General features: G+C 50.6%; 1 protein-coding gene across 1 annotated transcript; it reads left to right on the forward strand.

Annotated features, from left to right (window-relative positions):
* The first annotated feature begins 10,726 nt into the window (after positions 1-10,726).
* On the forward strand, positions 10,727-14,017 carry RARRES2 (retinoic acid receptor responder 2). Its single transcript, XM_082662456.1, has 6 exons — positions 10,727-10,866; positions 11,807-12,004; positions 12,235-12,339; positions 13,291-13,386; positions 13,555-13,681; positions 13,879-14,017. The coding sequence occupies exons 2-5, from the start codon at positions 11,831-11,833 to the stop codon at positions 13,669-13,671; spliced, it is 492 nt and encodes a 163-aa protein (XP_082518582.1). The 5' UTR covers positions 10,727-10,866; positions 11,807-11,830; the 3' UTR covers positions 13,672-13,681; positions 13,879-14,017.
* Positions 14,018-14,212: the final 195 nt, after the last annotated feature.

Below are 14,212 nucleotides of genomic sequence, written 5' to 3' on the forward strand. Positions count from 1 at the left end.
TGCAGGACCCAGGCAAGAACAGGCACTGTAAAGAAGCCCTAGATGGAGATCAAATGTCATCCCCCCAACTCTGCTGCACAAGACACTTCTGTTGCATATCTAGTTCCAGGAGTCCGGGGTTTTTTTGTTCTTTTTGTGGTTTTTTTGCGGTACGTGGGCCTCTCACTGTTGTGGCCTCTCCCGTTGCAGAGCACAGGCTCCGGACGCGCAGGCTCAGCGGCCATGGCTCACGGGCCCAGCTGCTCCGCGGCACGTGGGATCTTCCTGAACCGGGGCACGAACCCGTGTCCCCTGCATCGGCAGGCGGACTCTCAACCACTGCGCCACCAGGGGAGTCCAGGAGTCCTTTTTTTCGTTTTGTTTTGCTTTTTTATAAATTTATTTATTTTATATTTATTCATTTCTGGCTGCATTGGGTCTCCGTTGAGGTGCACGGGCTTCTCATTGTGGTGGCTTCTCTTGTTGCGGAGCACGGACTCTAGGTGAGCGGGCTTCAGTAGTTGTGTCTCACGGGCTCAGTAGTTGTGGCTCGCGGGCTTAGTTGCTCTGCAGCATGTGGGATCTTCCTGGACCAGGGCACGAACCGTGTCCCCTGCATTGGCAGGCAGATGGATTCTTAACCACTGCGCCACCAGGGAAGCCCCCAGGAGTCCGTTTTTTTGGAAAGGAAAAGAACATAGTGGGTCAAAAGGAAACCAGGTTTCCTGCAGCGAGAGCCTCTCCTGCCACCTGCTGCTCCTGGCCCCTTCTGGCCGCCTGTAGCCTGGCCTCCCGGACCATTTGATCCTTTTAAACAGAGATCAGGTTGCTCACTCCACATTTTGACGACATAGCAAAGGGCTGCCGCGGCCTCTAAGGTTCCGCCTGGTCTGACCGCCTGCCAGCCCCTCCGCGCAGCCACAGAAGCTCCATCCCACCGTAGGGCCTTTGGAGTTGCTGTTTCATCCGCCTGGGACGCCCTCCCTCCTGCTCTTTATAGGCGGCACTCCTTCACTTTGTTCAGATTTGGGCTGAAGTATCCTCTCCTCAAAACATGCGCCCCGATGACCTTCTCTCTCCTCCGTACTCCCACCCGGATGAGGAGGTCCCTGATGCCACTGGGACAAATTGCCCCAAACTCAGTGGCTTAAGACAACGCACATTTATTCTCTTACGGTTCCGGATGTCAGAAGCCCCAGATCAGTTTCACTGGGTGGACGTCAAAGTGTCAGCAAGGCCACGTTCCCTGCAGAGGCTCTAAAGGAGAAACTGTTGGCCTGTCTTTTCCAGCTTCTAGAGCTGACTGTGTGTATTCTGTGTCTCAGGGCTCCCTCCTCCGTCCTCAAAGCCAGGAGGGTAGCATCTTGCTTCAGTTATCACATCTGTCTCTGCTGTAGTCAGATCTCCCTCTGCCTTCCTCTTACGAGGACACCTCTGATTACATTTGGGGCCACCCAGATAATCCAGGATAATTGTAAGGGAAGATGCAAGTTAAAACTAAGAAAAGTAAGTTTTAATTCTCCCTGGTACAAAAAGGGAAAAACTCTCCCCGCCTTTCCCTAAGAGCATTTTCTTTAGAAAACTTCTAATTGGAAGTTCTTTCTCTGCCCCTTTGAGGTGCATGTAAATCTTTTTAAAGCTCACTAAGCCTCTTGCCGGCTTTACAACCCAGGACTGCCTTTCTCGAGGACCTGGGAGCCATCTCTCCGAAATGCAAACATCAAGGGAACAGCGGCCAGTGTCCCCTGCCCGTGGGAGGTGGGAGCCTAACTCTCCAGCAGCACTGGGCTCGGGGCTGCAAACCTCCTCCCGTCACCAGGATACAACAAGTGGATGTTTCCTTTGCATAAAGGCAATTAGCTATCACGGGTGGCCTCCCAATTCCAGGCGAATTTAGGGTGAACTTTGTGTGACAAACGGTCAAGTCCTCTTACCCGAGGACTGGCGATGCTTTCCCTGGAGAACACGTGTGCAGTGGGGTCGCATCTGCTGGGCTATAAAATAGGGTGAGGACTTCCCTGGTGGCGAAGTGGTTAAGAATCCGCCTGCCAATGCAGGGGACACGGGTTTGATCCCCGGTCCGGGAAGATCCCACATGCCACGGAGCAACTAAGCCCGTGCACCACAACTACTGATCCTACACTCTAGGGCCCAGGAGCCACAACTACTGAAGCCCGCGCACCTAGAGCCCGCGCTCCGCAACAAGAGAAGCCACCACAATGAGAAGCCCGTGCACCGCAACAAAGAGTAGCCTCTGCTTGCTGCAACTAGAGAAAGCCCACGCGCAACAACAAAGACCCAACACAGCCAAAAAAAAAATTAGGGTGAAATTTCTTTCTGTCTTTGCCATCTCTTAGTGCATTGCCTGTGACGTGCTTATCCAATAATACAGCTGTTTTCTTTCTCTCCTACCTTTGTGCAGGGCTTTTCTGGGTAGGCAGGAGATTTTCTTTTCAATTTTATTTCCCTGACATAATCTCCCCATCTCAAAATTCTTAGGTTAATCACGTCTGCAGTCCTTTTTGCCATATAAAGGAACATTCACGGGTTCTAGGGATTAGGGCCTGAGCAGGGACTGAAGCCTGGACAGGGATTAGAGCCATTATTCAGCCCACCATCCACTCCTACCCCATCACCTTCTAGTCCCCCTACTCAACTTTATTGCTCTTCGTAAGTCTTATCACCTACCTGAAATTATTTGGATGTGTATTCAGTTAGATAGTTTTTGTCTAGTTACCCAGCACAATGTAAGCCACGTGAAGGCAGGGATTGAACTGTCTTTTTTAACCACCGCGTAGCCACAGCCCCTAGAAATGTGCCAGCCCCTGGCAGGAGCTCCATGAGTGTTTGTGGACCAAATGGAAGAGGAAATACGAGTTCTTCATCCCATGGTGAAGCGAGCTGGATTAGACCACTCGGAGCTGCTGGAAGAGCAGTCCCAGCCAATCATCAGCCAGTGAACTTCAAACCTCCTCCCTCGGCTACTGCTTGTTAAGCAGGCGATGGAGTCGGACAGAACTTTTAGGGAGACAGAAAAAAACACTTTTTCTTACAGAAAAATTCCAATCAGTATGTGAGTGAGGCAAAGAACAAGGAACCTGGGAGAAAACTTCAGTCCATAGCTCTCCCACTGGAAGGGCTCTGATTGTGGGCAGCAGTGCCTTGAACATATTCCTTTATCTTGAACATTATTGCAGAGTAACTGGAGGGCAGGAATCCTTAGGGAGCCTCTGACACGGCCACTCGCATGTGCAGCAGCGGGGAGGGTGCCCCATGCTCGGGAGACCGCGACTCCCACCAGCTAGGGGTTTGGTCTTAGGACCACACATCGCCAGGAGAAGCTGCCACGAATCACCTTGGTGTGTCAGCCGAGAGAGAAAGTACTCGCTTTCCCCTAGAAATCGACATTTTTACCCTTTCAAGGTCAAATCTCATCTATGTCTTTTGTACTCCGGACTGGCATCAGGCTGTCTCTCCTTCAACTAAATTCAAAAGATGGATTTAGAGGCCGGTGTGTATCTGTTCTTGGTTTAAAATCTACTACAAGCCAAGCTTGATTTGGAAACGCAAGACAATTCTAAACAGAATCTCTGTGAAGCCTGTGATTTAGCAGAAGCAGGTGTATTTTCAAGGGTTTTGTTTCCTGTGAGTGCCACGTGCTGCTGTTTGTGAACTCCATCTGTACCTGTTCACCAAATAACAAAAATGCTGCCTCTAACCTCAGCTCATTCCTACCCAGACTCCTCTTGAAAAAAAACACGCGAGGTAGTTGGAGGGATCAGAGTGTAAACCTGGCTTCAACCTGATGCCTTCTGATCGGCTCCAGCATCAAATCCGGGTCACAGTTAGATGTGGTGCCTCCGGAGTTGGCCCGTGAAGTCTCTGATGTTCTCAGAACTGGTTTGCCTTCGCTGTCTCAAAACATGAGAAGAGAGTTTCCCCTTACCAGGATTTCAGGTTTATTTTGGGGGTGTTATGAGAAATTAAAACAATATAGCATGTTTAACTACTGCACAGTAACATTCTATTAAGTTACTACATCCAACAAATAATATACCAAGTAAAATTCATTTTAAAAAAGAACACTTGAGGGCTTCCCTGGTGGCGCAGTGGTTGAGAGTCCGCCTGCCGATGCAGGGGACACGGGTTCGTGCCCCAGTCCGGGAAGATCCCACATGCTGCAGAGCGGCTGGGCCCGTGAGCCATGGCCGCTGAGCCTGCGCGTCCGGAGCCTGTGCTCCGCAACGGGAGAGGCCACAACAGTGAGAGGCCTGCGTACCGCAAAAAAAAAAAAAAAAAAAAAGAACACTTGAAAAGTATTTAATTTCAGGGATTCCCTGGCGGTTCAGTGGTTAGGGCTCCGCGCTTCCACTGCCAGGGGCCCAGGTTCAATCCCTGGTCGGGGGAACTAAGATCCCACAAGCCACGCGGCGCGGCCAAAAAACAAACAAAAAAACTTTAATTTCATAGTATCTAAACTACCCTATGTGCCTTCCACTGGCTGAGATGCGGCTTATCCCTGCTGTGCGCTGGTTTACGGTCATAACAAACATGCATATGATATATGAATACAAAACCACTGCAACAAATTGGCGTGATTTATGGGTCAGATGGAGTTAAGAGAAGTTCTTAGGATTAAATCAGGGACCAAAAAGTGATGATAGGCTACCGCAAGTATGTAAGAAAAATAGTTCCACAGCCTTGTTATTTAAAAAAATAGGGAATTGTTAAGGGCAAAGACCTAGCTGGTGCTCACCATCGCCATCTAGTGGTAGATCATGGAGTGACGTCTAATGGGCTCCTTGGTATCTGTTGGACATTCAGCTTGATATTTGCCTTCTGACCACTCCGATTTAGGAAAATATTTTGCACTCATGAAGCGTCTTTTTAAATGTATTTGATTAAGGTGCAAGTTCCTTTTATTAGTTTGCTGAATTTCCTTTAAAGCCTCATCCTAATGGTATGTTGTTACATTAATGGTAAGGTGCATCCACTGATTAAAATCCAAGTTTCATTTCCGGCCACAATTAGCATCCTGATTTCTTATCCTTTCCTTGGAGCTAAATAAGATTCATATGTTTATTCTCAAGAAGGCAATTGTTAGTTTTTCAGCTTAGCACTAGCCATTGTTCTTTTGATCACAAAGCACCTGATTATCGTGTCACAAAAACTTGCCTCTTCTAATAATCAGGTTGAGTGCAAGCACCAAGTCTTAGGACGTGGACTCTGCTGGAGACCACAGGCTTTGCTCTGTAAAAATGGAATCAGGTGAGCGCAATGGCCCAAATGAGAGCAGAAGGGCAAAGTCAAAGTCCCCATGCTAATGATGGCTCTCAGCCCCCTGACCCCACTTGGCACCCAGAACACAACCAGGCTAGCACTACTCACAAGCAAAAGCTCACAGGACTCTTGGAAAAATTGGACGGCTACAAAGAAAAGACCTATGGATAATACCAACACTGGGGATCATTCAAACAATAACAAAAAATCAGGCTTACTACCCGATCACCCTACAGTGCAGCCCACCAGTTGACAGGGCCCCAGACTTTCCACAAAACTTTCAAGTGGGCATTTGAGGAATGCTTCCGACACGAAAGACCAAAACCATGAACTGAAATAAGGAGCAGATAGAACTTTTTAAAAGAAATCCCATAATTACAGCATGGTATTTTTAAATAGGAAAGAGCTTTTGACACTAAAAAACACTGCAATTTTAATTTAAAAGTTCAATAAAAGGTATGAAAGATAAGGTCAAGAATATCACATTACTAAAATCAGAAATGAAAGTGGAGACATTACTACTGATCTGACAGAAATAAAAAGTATTATGAGAGTACTACGAACAATTGTATGCCAACAAATTGGATAACAGATGAAATGGACAAATTTCTAGAAACATAAAACCTACCAAGAGTAAATCACAAAGAAATAGAAAATCTGAATAAACCTATAACTGGCAAGGAGATTGAGTCAGTAATCAAAAATATCCCAACGAAGAAAAGCCCAGGACCAGATGGCTTCACTGGTGAATTTTATCAAACATTTTAAAGAAGTAATATGAATTATTCTCAAACTTTTCCAAAATATTGAAGAGGAGGGAACACTTCCTAAATAATTCTGTGAAGCCAGCATTGCCCTGATACCAAAGCCAGAAAAAAAAAAAACCTGCAAGAAAACTATAGACCAATATCCCTTATGAACATTCATGCAAAAGAAAAAACCTCAACAAAATATTAGCAAACAAAATTCAGCAGCTCTTAAAAGGATTATACACTATGACCAAGTGAGATTTATTCTTGGTACTTTCAAGATATTTCAACATATTAAAATCCACCAATTTAATAAACCACAATAACAGAATGAAGAAAAAAAATACATGGGGAATTACCAGGCGGTCCAATGGTTAGGACTCTGCGCTTTCACTGTGGAGGGCTCGGGTTCAATCCCTGGTCAGGGAACTAAGATCCCACAAGCCTTGCGTGCAGCGTGGCCAAAAAACAAACAAAAACAAACAAACAAAACAAAACCCACATGATCATCTCAACTGAAGCAGAAAAAGCATTTGACACAATTCAATACCCTTTCATGATAAAACCACTCAACAAACCAGTAATAGAGGGAAACTACCTCAACTTAATAGAAGCCATATTTGAGAAACCCATAGTGAACATCATACTCAAATGGCAAAAAACTGAAAGCTTTTCCTCTAAGATCAGGAACAAGGCACGGCTGTCTGTTTTTACCATTTCTATTCAACAAAGTACTGGAAGTTCTAGCCAGAGCAACTGGACAACAGAAGCAATAAACAGATAAGCTGAACGTCAAGAAAATTGAAAACCTTTGTGCATCAAAGTACACTATGAACAGAGTGAAAAAGCAACCCATAGAATGGGAGAGAGTATTTGTAAATCCTATATCTGATAGGAACTAACATCCAGAATATATAAAGAGCTCCTACAACTCAACAACAAACAAACAAACAAGTTAAAATATGGTTAAAGGAGTTTCATAGTGATTTCTCCAAAGAAGGTATACGAATGGCCAAAGAGCACAAAAGAGTAACCAAAAGGAACAGGAAGATTTGAAAAAGAAGCAAATAGAATGTCTAGAAAATTTTTAATGGAACCTAAAATTTAATAGAATGATTAAAAGCAGATTACACATAACTGAAGCAGAAATTAGTATACCTGGTAAATAATGAATGAAAGATTTAACCAGAATGCAGCACGTAGAATAAAGAGATGAAAAATAAAAAAATACAGAAGGGATTAGGAGATAAGGAAGCTAGAGTGAGAGGGTCTAACAAGCATCTGATCAAAATTTCAGAAGGAAATATTAGGGAGAATGTGGGAAAGGAACTATAAGGCATAATTCAGAGAGTTCCCTGGTTTTTTGTTTTGTTTTGTTTTGTTTTGTGGTACGCGGGCCTCTCACTGTTGTGGCCTCTCCCGTTGCGGAGCACAGGCTCCGGACGCGCAGGCTCAGCGGCCATGGCTCACGGGCCCAGCCGCTCCGCGGCACGTGGTATCTTCCCGGACCGGGGCACGAACTCGTATCCCCTACATCGGCAGGCGGACTCTCAACCACTGCGCCACCACAGAAGCCCTCCCAGGTTTTAAAAACAAGAGTGTGTGGAACTTCCCTGTGGTCCAGTGGTCAAGACTTCACCTTCCAATGCATGGGGCTGCTGGTTCGATCCTTGGTTGGGGAGCTAAGACTCCATATGCCTCGCAGCCAAAAAAACCAAAACATAAAACAGAAGCAATATTGTAACAAATTCAATAAAGACTTTAAAAAATGGTCCACATCAAAAAATAAATAAAATAAATAAATAAAAAGAAGAATGTGAACTCAGAATTCTTTAGAGTAATTCTTCAGGCGGAAACCTGGAATTCCCTCCTGATACCCCTCTCCGTGGAGCCCACGTTTGGTCTATCATGAAACCCTTTTACTTCCCAGGCACTCCACTTATCCGCCTGCTTTGCTCCATCTTCACCACCCCCATTTCTGCCACGTTCATTGACAACTGCCTTTGTCTCCTACCGAGGGCGTCCTGCACCTGGACATGTCCCCTCTCGTCCACTCTCTACATACTTGCCAGGGTGAGTTTTCAAAAATGCTGTTTGTCTTGTGATTTTTAAACTTCTGAAAACGAATTTTACACTTTACGCAACAAATTACCCAGACGGTATGAAATTGTAAAAATACGAAGGGCATGCAGTTTCCTCACTTCCCTTTACTTCAGCCAGACAGTTCCTCTCCTCAGAGGCAACCGTTGCTACAAGTTTTTTGTTTTTCCTTCTAGAAATAGCCCACGCATTTATGAACATATATAGACACCATGGTTCATAATGAGCACTTGACATGTGGCCAGTGTGACTGAGGTGTTGGAATTTTCAAACAAGAGACCGATGTTTCCCACATTGCTTCATTCCACTGAATACTGAAAATATTTGGGCTCGCTTTTCTGAACGGACTCTGTGCAGGCGTCATGGACACAGTTGTTAAAATTGTTCGGTACTTAAGTGCAAATACTATGAAACATCAGCAGTTTAGGGGACTATTGAAAGGAGTAGGAGATCATGAATTTAAGAAGCTTTTCGTTGCCAACGCTCATTGGTTGAGTCATGGAAGGGTTTTACTAAGGTTTACTGCACTGTTAACGCCAAGATTTTCTTTTTTTTTTTTTTAACGCCAAGATTTTCTTGAAACAAAAAAGAATGTTAACCAAATATTCAGCAATCAAAGATTTTAAATGTCAGTGTAAATGTTCTCACCAATATCACACTACGTATGATCAAGGTACGTCTGAAGCTCCAAAGAAAGGAAAAGTTCATTTGTGACCTGTCCAGACAAATATAAGAATTTCAAATTAAATCTTTTACTAATAGAGATCAATAATTATGACTTTGCATACTTTTCTCACATGAATCAATACGTAAAGGGTTTTAATTACAGTAGACAGCATGATGTAAAGTGGCTGCAAAATTTACAAGCAAAAATTGAAGAATAGTTTGTCGATTTGATACATTTATAGTTGCTTTTGAATTCATGCAATATTCTTTTGAATTTATGTCAATTATACTGAGTTGATACAAAAAGTAGTGAATGTACCTAACTCAGACAGGTGTAGTTTTGAAAGTGATATGCTTTTGCTTCAAGGTCAAATTGATTCTCTGAAAAAACATACACTGGTTTGTCTCTGTGGCAGCAAACATTAAAGGAAAATGTTTTAGGTACTCAGTTCGGTTATTGGAGAACTTTGCCAGAACGACTCGGATATGTGAATCTCCACTTTCAACTGTGATGCCCGGGAGTATCATTAACCACTACTAAGTAGCTAAGTGCTGTCACCGCTCCCCTGGGCTGGGACGTGTCACCTGGTGCTGAGCTCATGGATGTGCGTTAAGTAGCCCCTTCACATGTCCCCACCCGTGACTGCCCTGCAGTGCGGTTGCCCGCCCCTCACGTTCCTTTCACCCAAAGGGAACTTGGTCTCGCTGTGTGACCTACACTGTATTTGCACCCAGCCCCCAGCCTCCTTCCTTGCCGGCTGCCACCAAGCTGCGCCAAGCCTCCCTTGCCCCCCCAGGCCTCCTACGGCCCCTACCAAAGGCAGGAGGACTTCTGTCCCAGCTTGTCCTCAGCTCAAAGTTTTCTCTGGTCACCCACCCCCAGGACGTCCCCCAGCACGAGGCCCTGGGCTGGGAAATGTGTTCTGCATGCCTATTGTCTCTCTAGCCCCCACCTCGGAAGCTCCTGGAGAACAAAGACCCCAGCTCTCATCTCTGCTTAATGATTGTCCACAGCTCACAGATGGGACTGAAATGTCGATGGTGGGATTTCAGCCACCAGAACTGGCTAACTGAAGCCAAGGATCTTTCTGGCGCCCCCAGAGCACACTGCAAAGGAAGGTTTCAGCTCCACGTGGAGAATCCTGGCAGGCGTACATAGGGAAGGGAAGAAAAAGTTGTGCCAAACACTGGGTCATCTGTCACTTTCCACTTTGCTCATTTAATCCTCAAAACAACCCCTAAATGTAGGGTCTCTGACCCCCCCCTCACAGAGAAGGGAGCAGAAGTTCCAGGGATTTGGGCAGTTAAATGAGGTCCTCTCCGTGGGAGATCAGCCCTGGTGGCGGACACACCAAGTCCCAGAGCTTGTTCTTATTTGCTCAGGACCAGCAGGAGTTGGGACCCCTGTCTTCCCTGACTCCCCATCAGCCTTGTGAATCCCACCTCACCCTTCACCCACATGAGACGCTGCAGTCTGTCGCCACCATGGGTGGGACGTGATCCTTCACGACTGGACACGTTTGCTGGTGTTGGAGGTGGTCAGACCCCAGAGTCACCTCTAAGGAGACGCCTTCCCTCTCAGAGCGGCTTTAGGGCGCGGGAAGCAGGGGGAGGGATCAAATGACTCAAGGTCTCATGTGGTTTTGAGGATGTCTGTGTTTCTGGCAAGAATTTCTTGAAATCCGTGTCTCGGGGACGCGAGGGACTGGTCGCCCGGGGAAGGGCCTAAGGAAAGGGCAGCCCTACCTGGGGGGCAGGGCAGTCCCACATCCCGCTGCGAAGCCTGGCCAGCCGAGCCCAGCCGAGAAGGCCAACAGCTGGGGCTCCTCTGCGGGGGCAGCGGGAGGAGAGGGGAGGGGAGGGTGGGATGGGGAGGGAAGTCCCGGGAGGGCGGGCGGTCCTAGCGGGGGGGAGGAGCCTCAGCTGCTGGGAGCTGGAGGGGCCCAGGAGGTGGGAGGGGAGGAGATGGGGGCCGACCCGAGAGACGCCGGAGAGGGTGCCGGGAATAGGCTGACAGCCTGGCCAGGAGTAGGCCTCGGCCGTGGCCTCGGGAGGGGAAGCGTAGGAGAGACCCCAAGGCGCAAGAAAGGAGGTGAGGGGGGGAGAATGGCAGGACAGCTGGACGGGAGGATGGGGCGGGCAAAGGGCACAGCTCCAAAGGGCAAGATTGGGCAACTTGTCTGTGGGCCCTCGCTTCACGGCGAGACCCTGGTCGCTTTTCACCGCGGGGGTCTCAGTTTCCACATCTGTGGCCTTCTGGTCCCAAGAAGACTGTACAGGCAGAGTTCCCGGGGAGGGTCCAGCCCTCAGGAGACCCCAGTCATGGATTGCGGGAGGCGGGATCAGAGGACTGGGAGAGGGCTGGTGGCGAAAGCTCCAGAAAAAACAGCTAGGGAGGGAGGGTCTGCTCTGGAAAGAAAGCCCTGGTGGGGCCGAGGCCCCCATTTCTGGGGTGGGGGGCTCGGAGGGCCAAGGGCACCGGGCCATTTCAGCACAGGGCCATTTCAGCACAGGGAGGGTTAAGCATCCTCCCACTTCCCACCCGCTCTGGGCCCCTCCCTCGTGTTTACGTCCTCCCCAAAATATTCAGCCTCCAGCTGGCCTCCATTCTGGGCCTGTCCCTCCCCACCTCCAGTAGAGGGGCGGGGGCCGCAGGCTGAGGGTCAGGGCCCGGGACCCCACAGAGCCAGCAGTCTGGGGACTGGAGTCAGAGAAGATGGGCCAGAAAAGCAGGGGAGGGCTGGAGGGGGCAACAGTGCTGCCCCCAAGGCTGGCCTGAGGACCACAGCCAACTCAGCACCTACCCAGGACAGGGCCAAAGCCGCCCTGAGCTGGACCTGGGAACAGTGGGGGCAGGGGAGGGGAGGGGAAGGGCCAGGGGAATACCAGGGGAATCTCTGCAAAGCGCCACTCCCTGTCCCTGCACCTCTGCCCAGAGCTCTACCAGATGTGGTCCCCAAGCCACAGGGCCCGGGAGTTGGTGGCTCCGCGGGCTGGCACATGAGCTGAGGATCCACACATACCCTTCGCAGGGTCAGGGTGACTAAGGTGAAGCCATGTGGCAGCTGTTGCTCCCGCTGGCCCTGTGGCCGGGCGTGATGGGCTTGGGCAAGGATGAGCTCACGGCGGCCCAGCACCTGGGCCTGCAGGTGGCCCTGGAGGAGTTCCACAAGCATCCGCCCGTGCAGTGGGCCTTCCGGGAGACCGGTGTGGACAGTGCCATGGACACGGTGAGCGGCACCCCAGGGAGGGGAGGGGGATGGTCGGCATGTTCCCAGGGAGGAGGTACAAAGGCGCTTGGGCCCCGGAGGCGCCCAGCTCTCCAGAGAAGGGCCAGCCAGCCCAGCCATCTCCAGGGACATGCTGTCTCACGGTGGGGGGGAGGGAGGAGGGACAGGTCACGTCCAGGAAGGGCGCTGCCTGCTCAGCTGACTGCTGGCCTTCCTCTGTCTGTGGGTAGCCCTTCCCGGCCGGGACCTTTGTGAGGCTGGAGTTTAAGCTCCAGCAGACGAACTGCCGGAAGAAGGACTGGAAGAAAGCGGAGTGCAAGGTCAAGCCCAGAGGGGTGAGTGAAGGCACGTGCATGCGATGGGGCATGCGCTCAGCGCGGGGGTGTGCGACTGGGGTTCAGGAGGAGATCCAGCGAGAAGCCTCAGGTTGGGGACCCCAGGGCGGAGCAGCCTCCCTGGCAGCTGACTTGCCTGTCTCGGCTGGTGGTTGTGATGGTTGCAGGTGGGCTGGGGGCCTGGACAGGCAGGAGGAGGGACGGCTGGGCTACCCCCGAGGACACATGCTCTTCAGAGTGGGTCCACCTTCCATGCCATCCAAGTTCCTCTCTCAGGCTTCGCGTCACCGGTGGAAGAAGGCCATGGTATGGGCTTCGGGTGGTCCCCACCCTAGGCCTGGTGAATGCCCCATTTCCTGTGTGTTTTCAAGTGGAGATGGCCCAGCCCGGGCTGGTTCCTAACAGGGCTCGATTGTCATCAGCCACCTTGGGGGCAAAGTCACTGCCATGGGGGCGATCCTGGGGCCGGAACGCAACCATCTGGTGTCCAGTCTCAGCTCTGCCAACCACCAGCCCTGTTACTTCCCAGGTTCTCTGAAGGCCTCAGTTTCCTCCATCTGTTAAGGGAGGGACTGGATTATACGAGTGGTTTTCTAGACTTTTATACCAGGACCATTGTGTTCAAATCTTACAAGAAAATACAAATAAATATAACAGATGACAGCAGAGCAGCTCAGGTGGAAGTCAGGTGGGGAGAACCCACCTGGACGAGGACTCCCACCTACACACACGCGCGCGTGCGCACACACACTCACTCAGGGTTCATAGAAAACTGCAGGATGGTTTGACTTCCGAAATTTCCCGGTCTGAGGGTGGGCTGAGCCTGGAAGCACCTGGCCTGCCAGGGGAACCCCCATGGTATGCTGCCCCCCAGCTCCCTCTCACCCTCGGGGCCGCAGGCCTCCCCTCACTCACCCGTCTCCTCTCTGGGCTCTATGCGCCCCTCCCCAGAGAAAGCGGCAATGCCTAGCCTGCATCAAGCTGGGCCCTGAAGACGAAGTCCTGGGCCGGATGCTCCACTGCCCCATGGAGACACAGGTTCAACAGGTAAGAGTGCGCGGAGGAGGGGGCAGAGGTTGGGGAGGGAGCTGGTGGACAGAAACGGCCTGTGGGAGAGGTCGGAGGCGGAAGCCTGCATGGAGGGGCGAGGAGGGCTCTGGGCCTGGGGGATGGGGGCGTGGAGGGGGCACGGCCTGAGCGGTGCGGCTGCCACAGGAGCTGCAGGAGCGCCAGGAGGCCCAGTGCAGCAGGGTGGAGCGCACCGGCGAGGACCCTCACGGCCACTACTTCCCTGGGCAGTTCGCGTTCTTCAAAGCCTTGCCCCCCAGCTGAGGCCTGACTGGTAGGTGGCCCGCCAGGAAGGAGGGAGGAAGGACTAGGCGGAGGCCAGCCAGGTGGGGCAGGGATGGAGAGGAGGCTGGAGCTGCGGCTGCGCTGCGGGAGGCAGGAGGAGAGGGGCCGGGAGCCTGAAGACAGCTGGGGCGGGGCCCAAACAGCCCCCGTCATACCCAGTCTTAGTTTCTCTTCCCTTCCCTCTAGAATTTCACCCGGCTTCCTGGAAGCAGCGTGAGGGAGGTTAACAAGTGAAAGCCCGCCCTCCCTTCTCTGCGCCCAGGGAGGACTGTCCCATTGTCCCTAATAAAAGTGCTCTAGAGCTGCGTTCTCTCCTCTCCTCGCATTCCTTCCCTCCCTCCTGAGAGCAGTGGGAGGAAAGGGCCCCAGTGCTCCAGCCTCACGGAGAGGAAGCAAAGCCCCGAGAGGGTGAGGGCAAGGGCGAGCACGATGCCTCCCATCAGAAGGACACCCAGTAAGCTGTGTGCTCCTCCTTCCCCAGGACAGGCCAGAGGCAGCAGGGACCCAGGCTCGTTTTCAG

Source organism: Grampus griseus, assembly GCF_964374135.1.
Source record: "Grampus griseus genome assembly, chromosome: 9".
Lineage (NCBI taxonomy): Eukaryota > Metazoa > Chordata > Mammalia > Artiodactyla > Delphinidae > Grampus > Grampus griseus.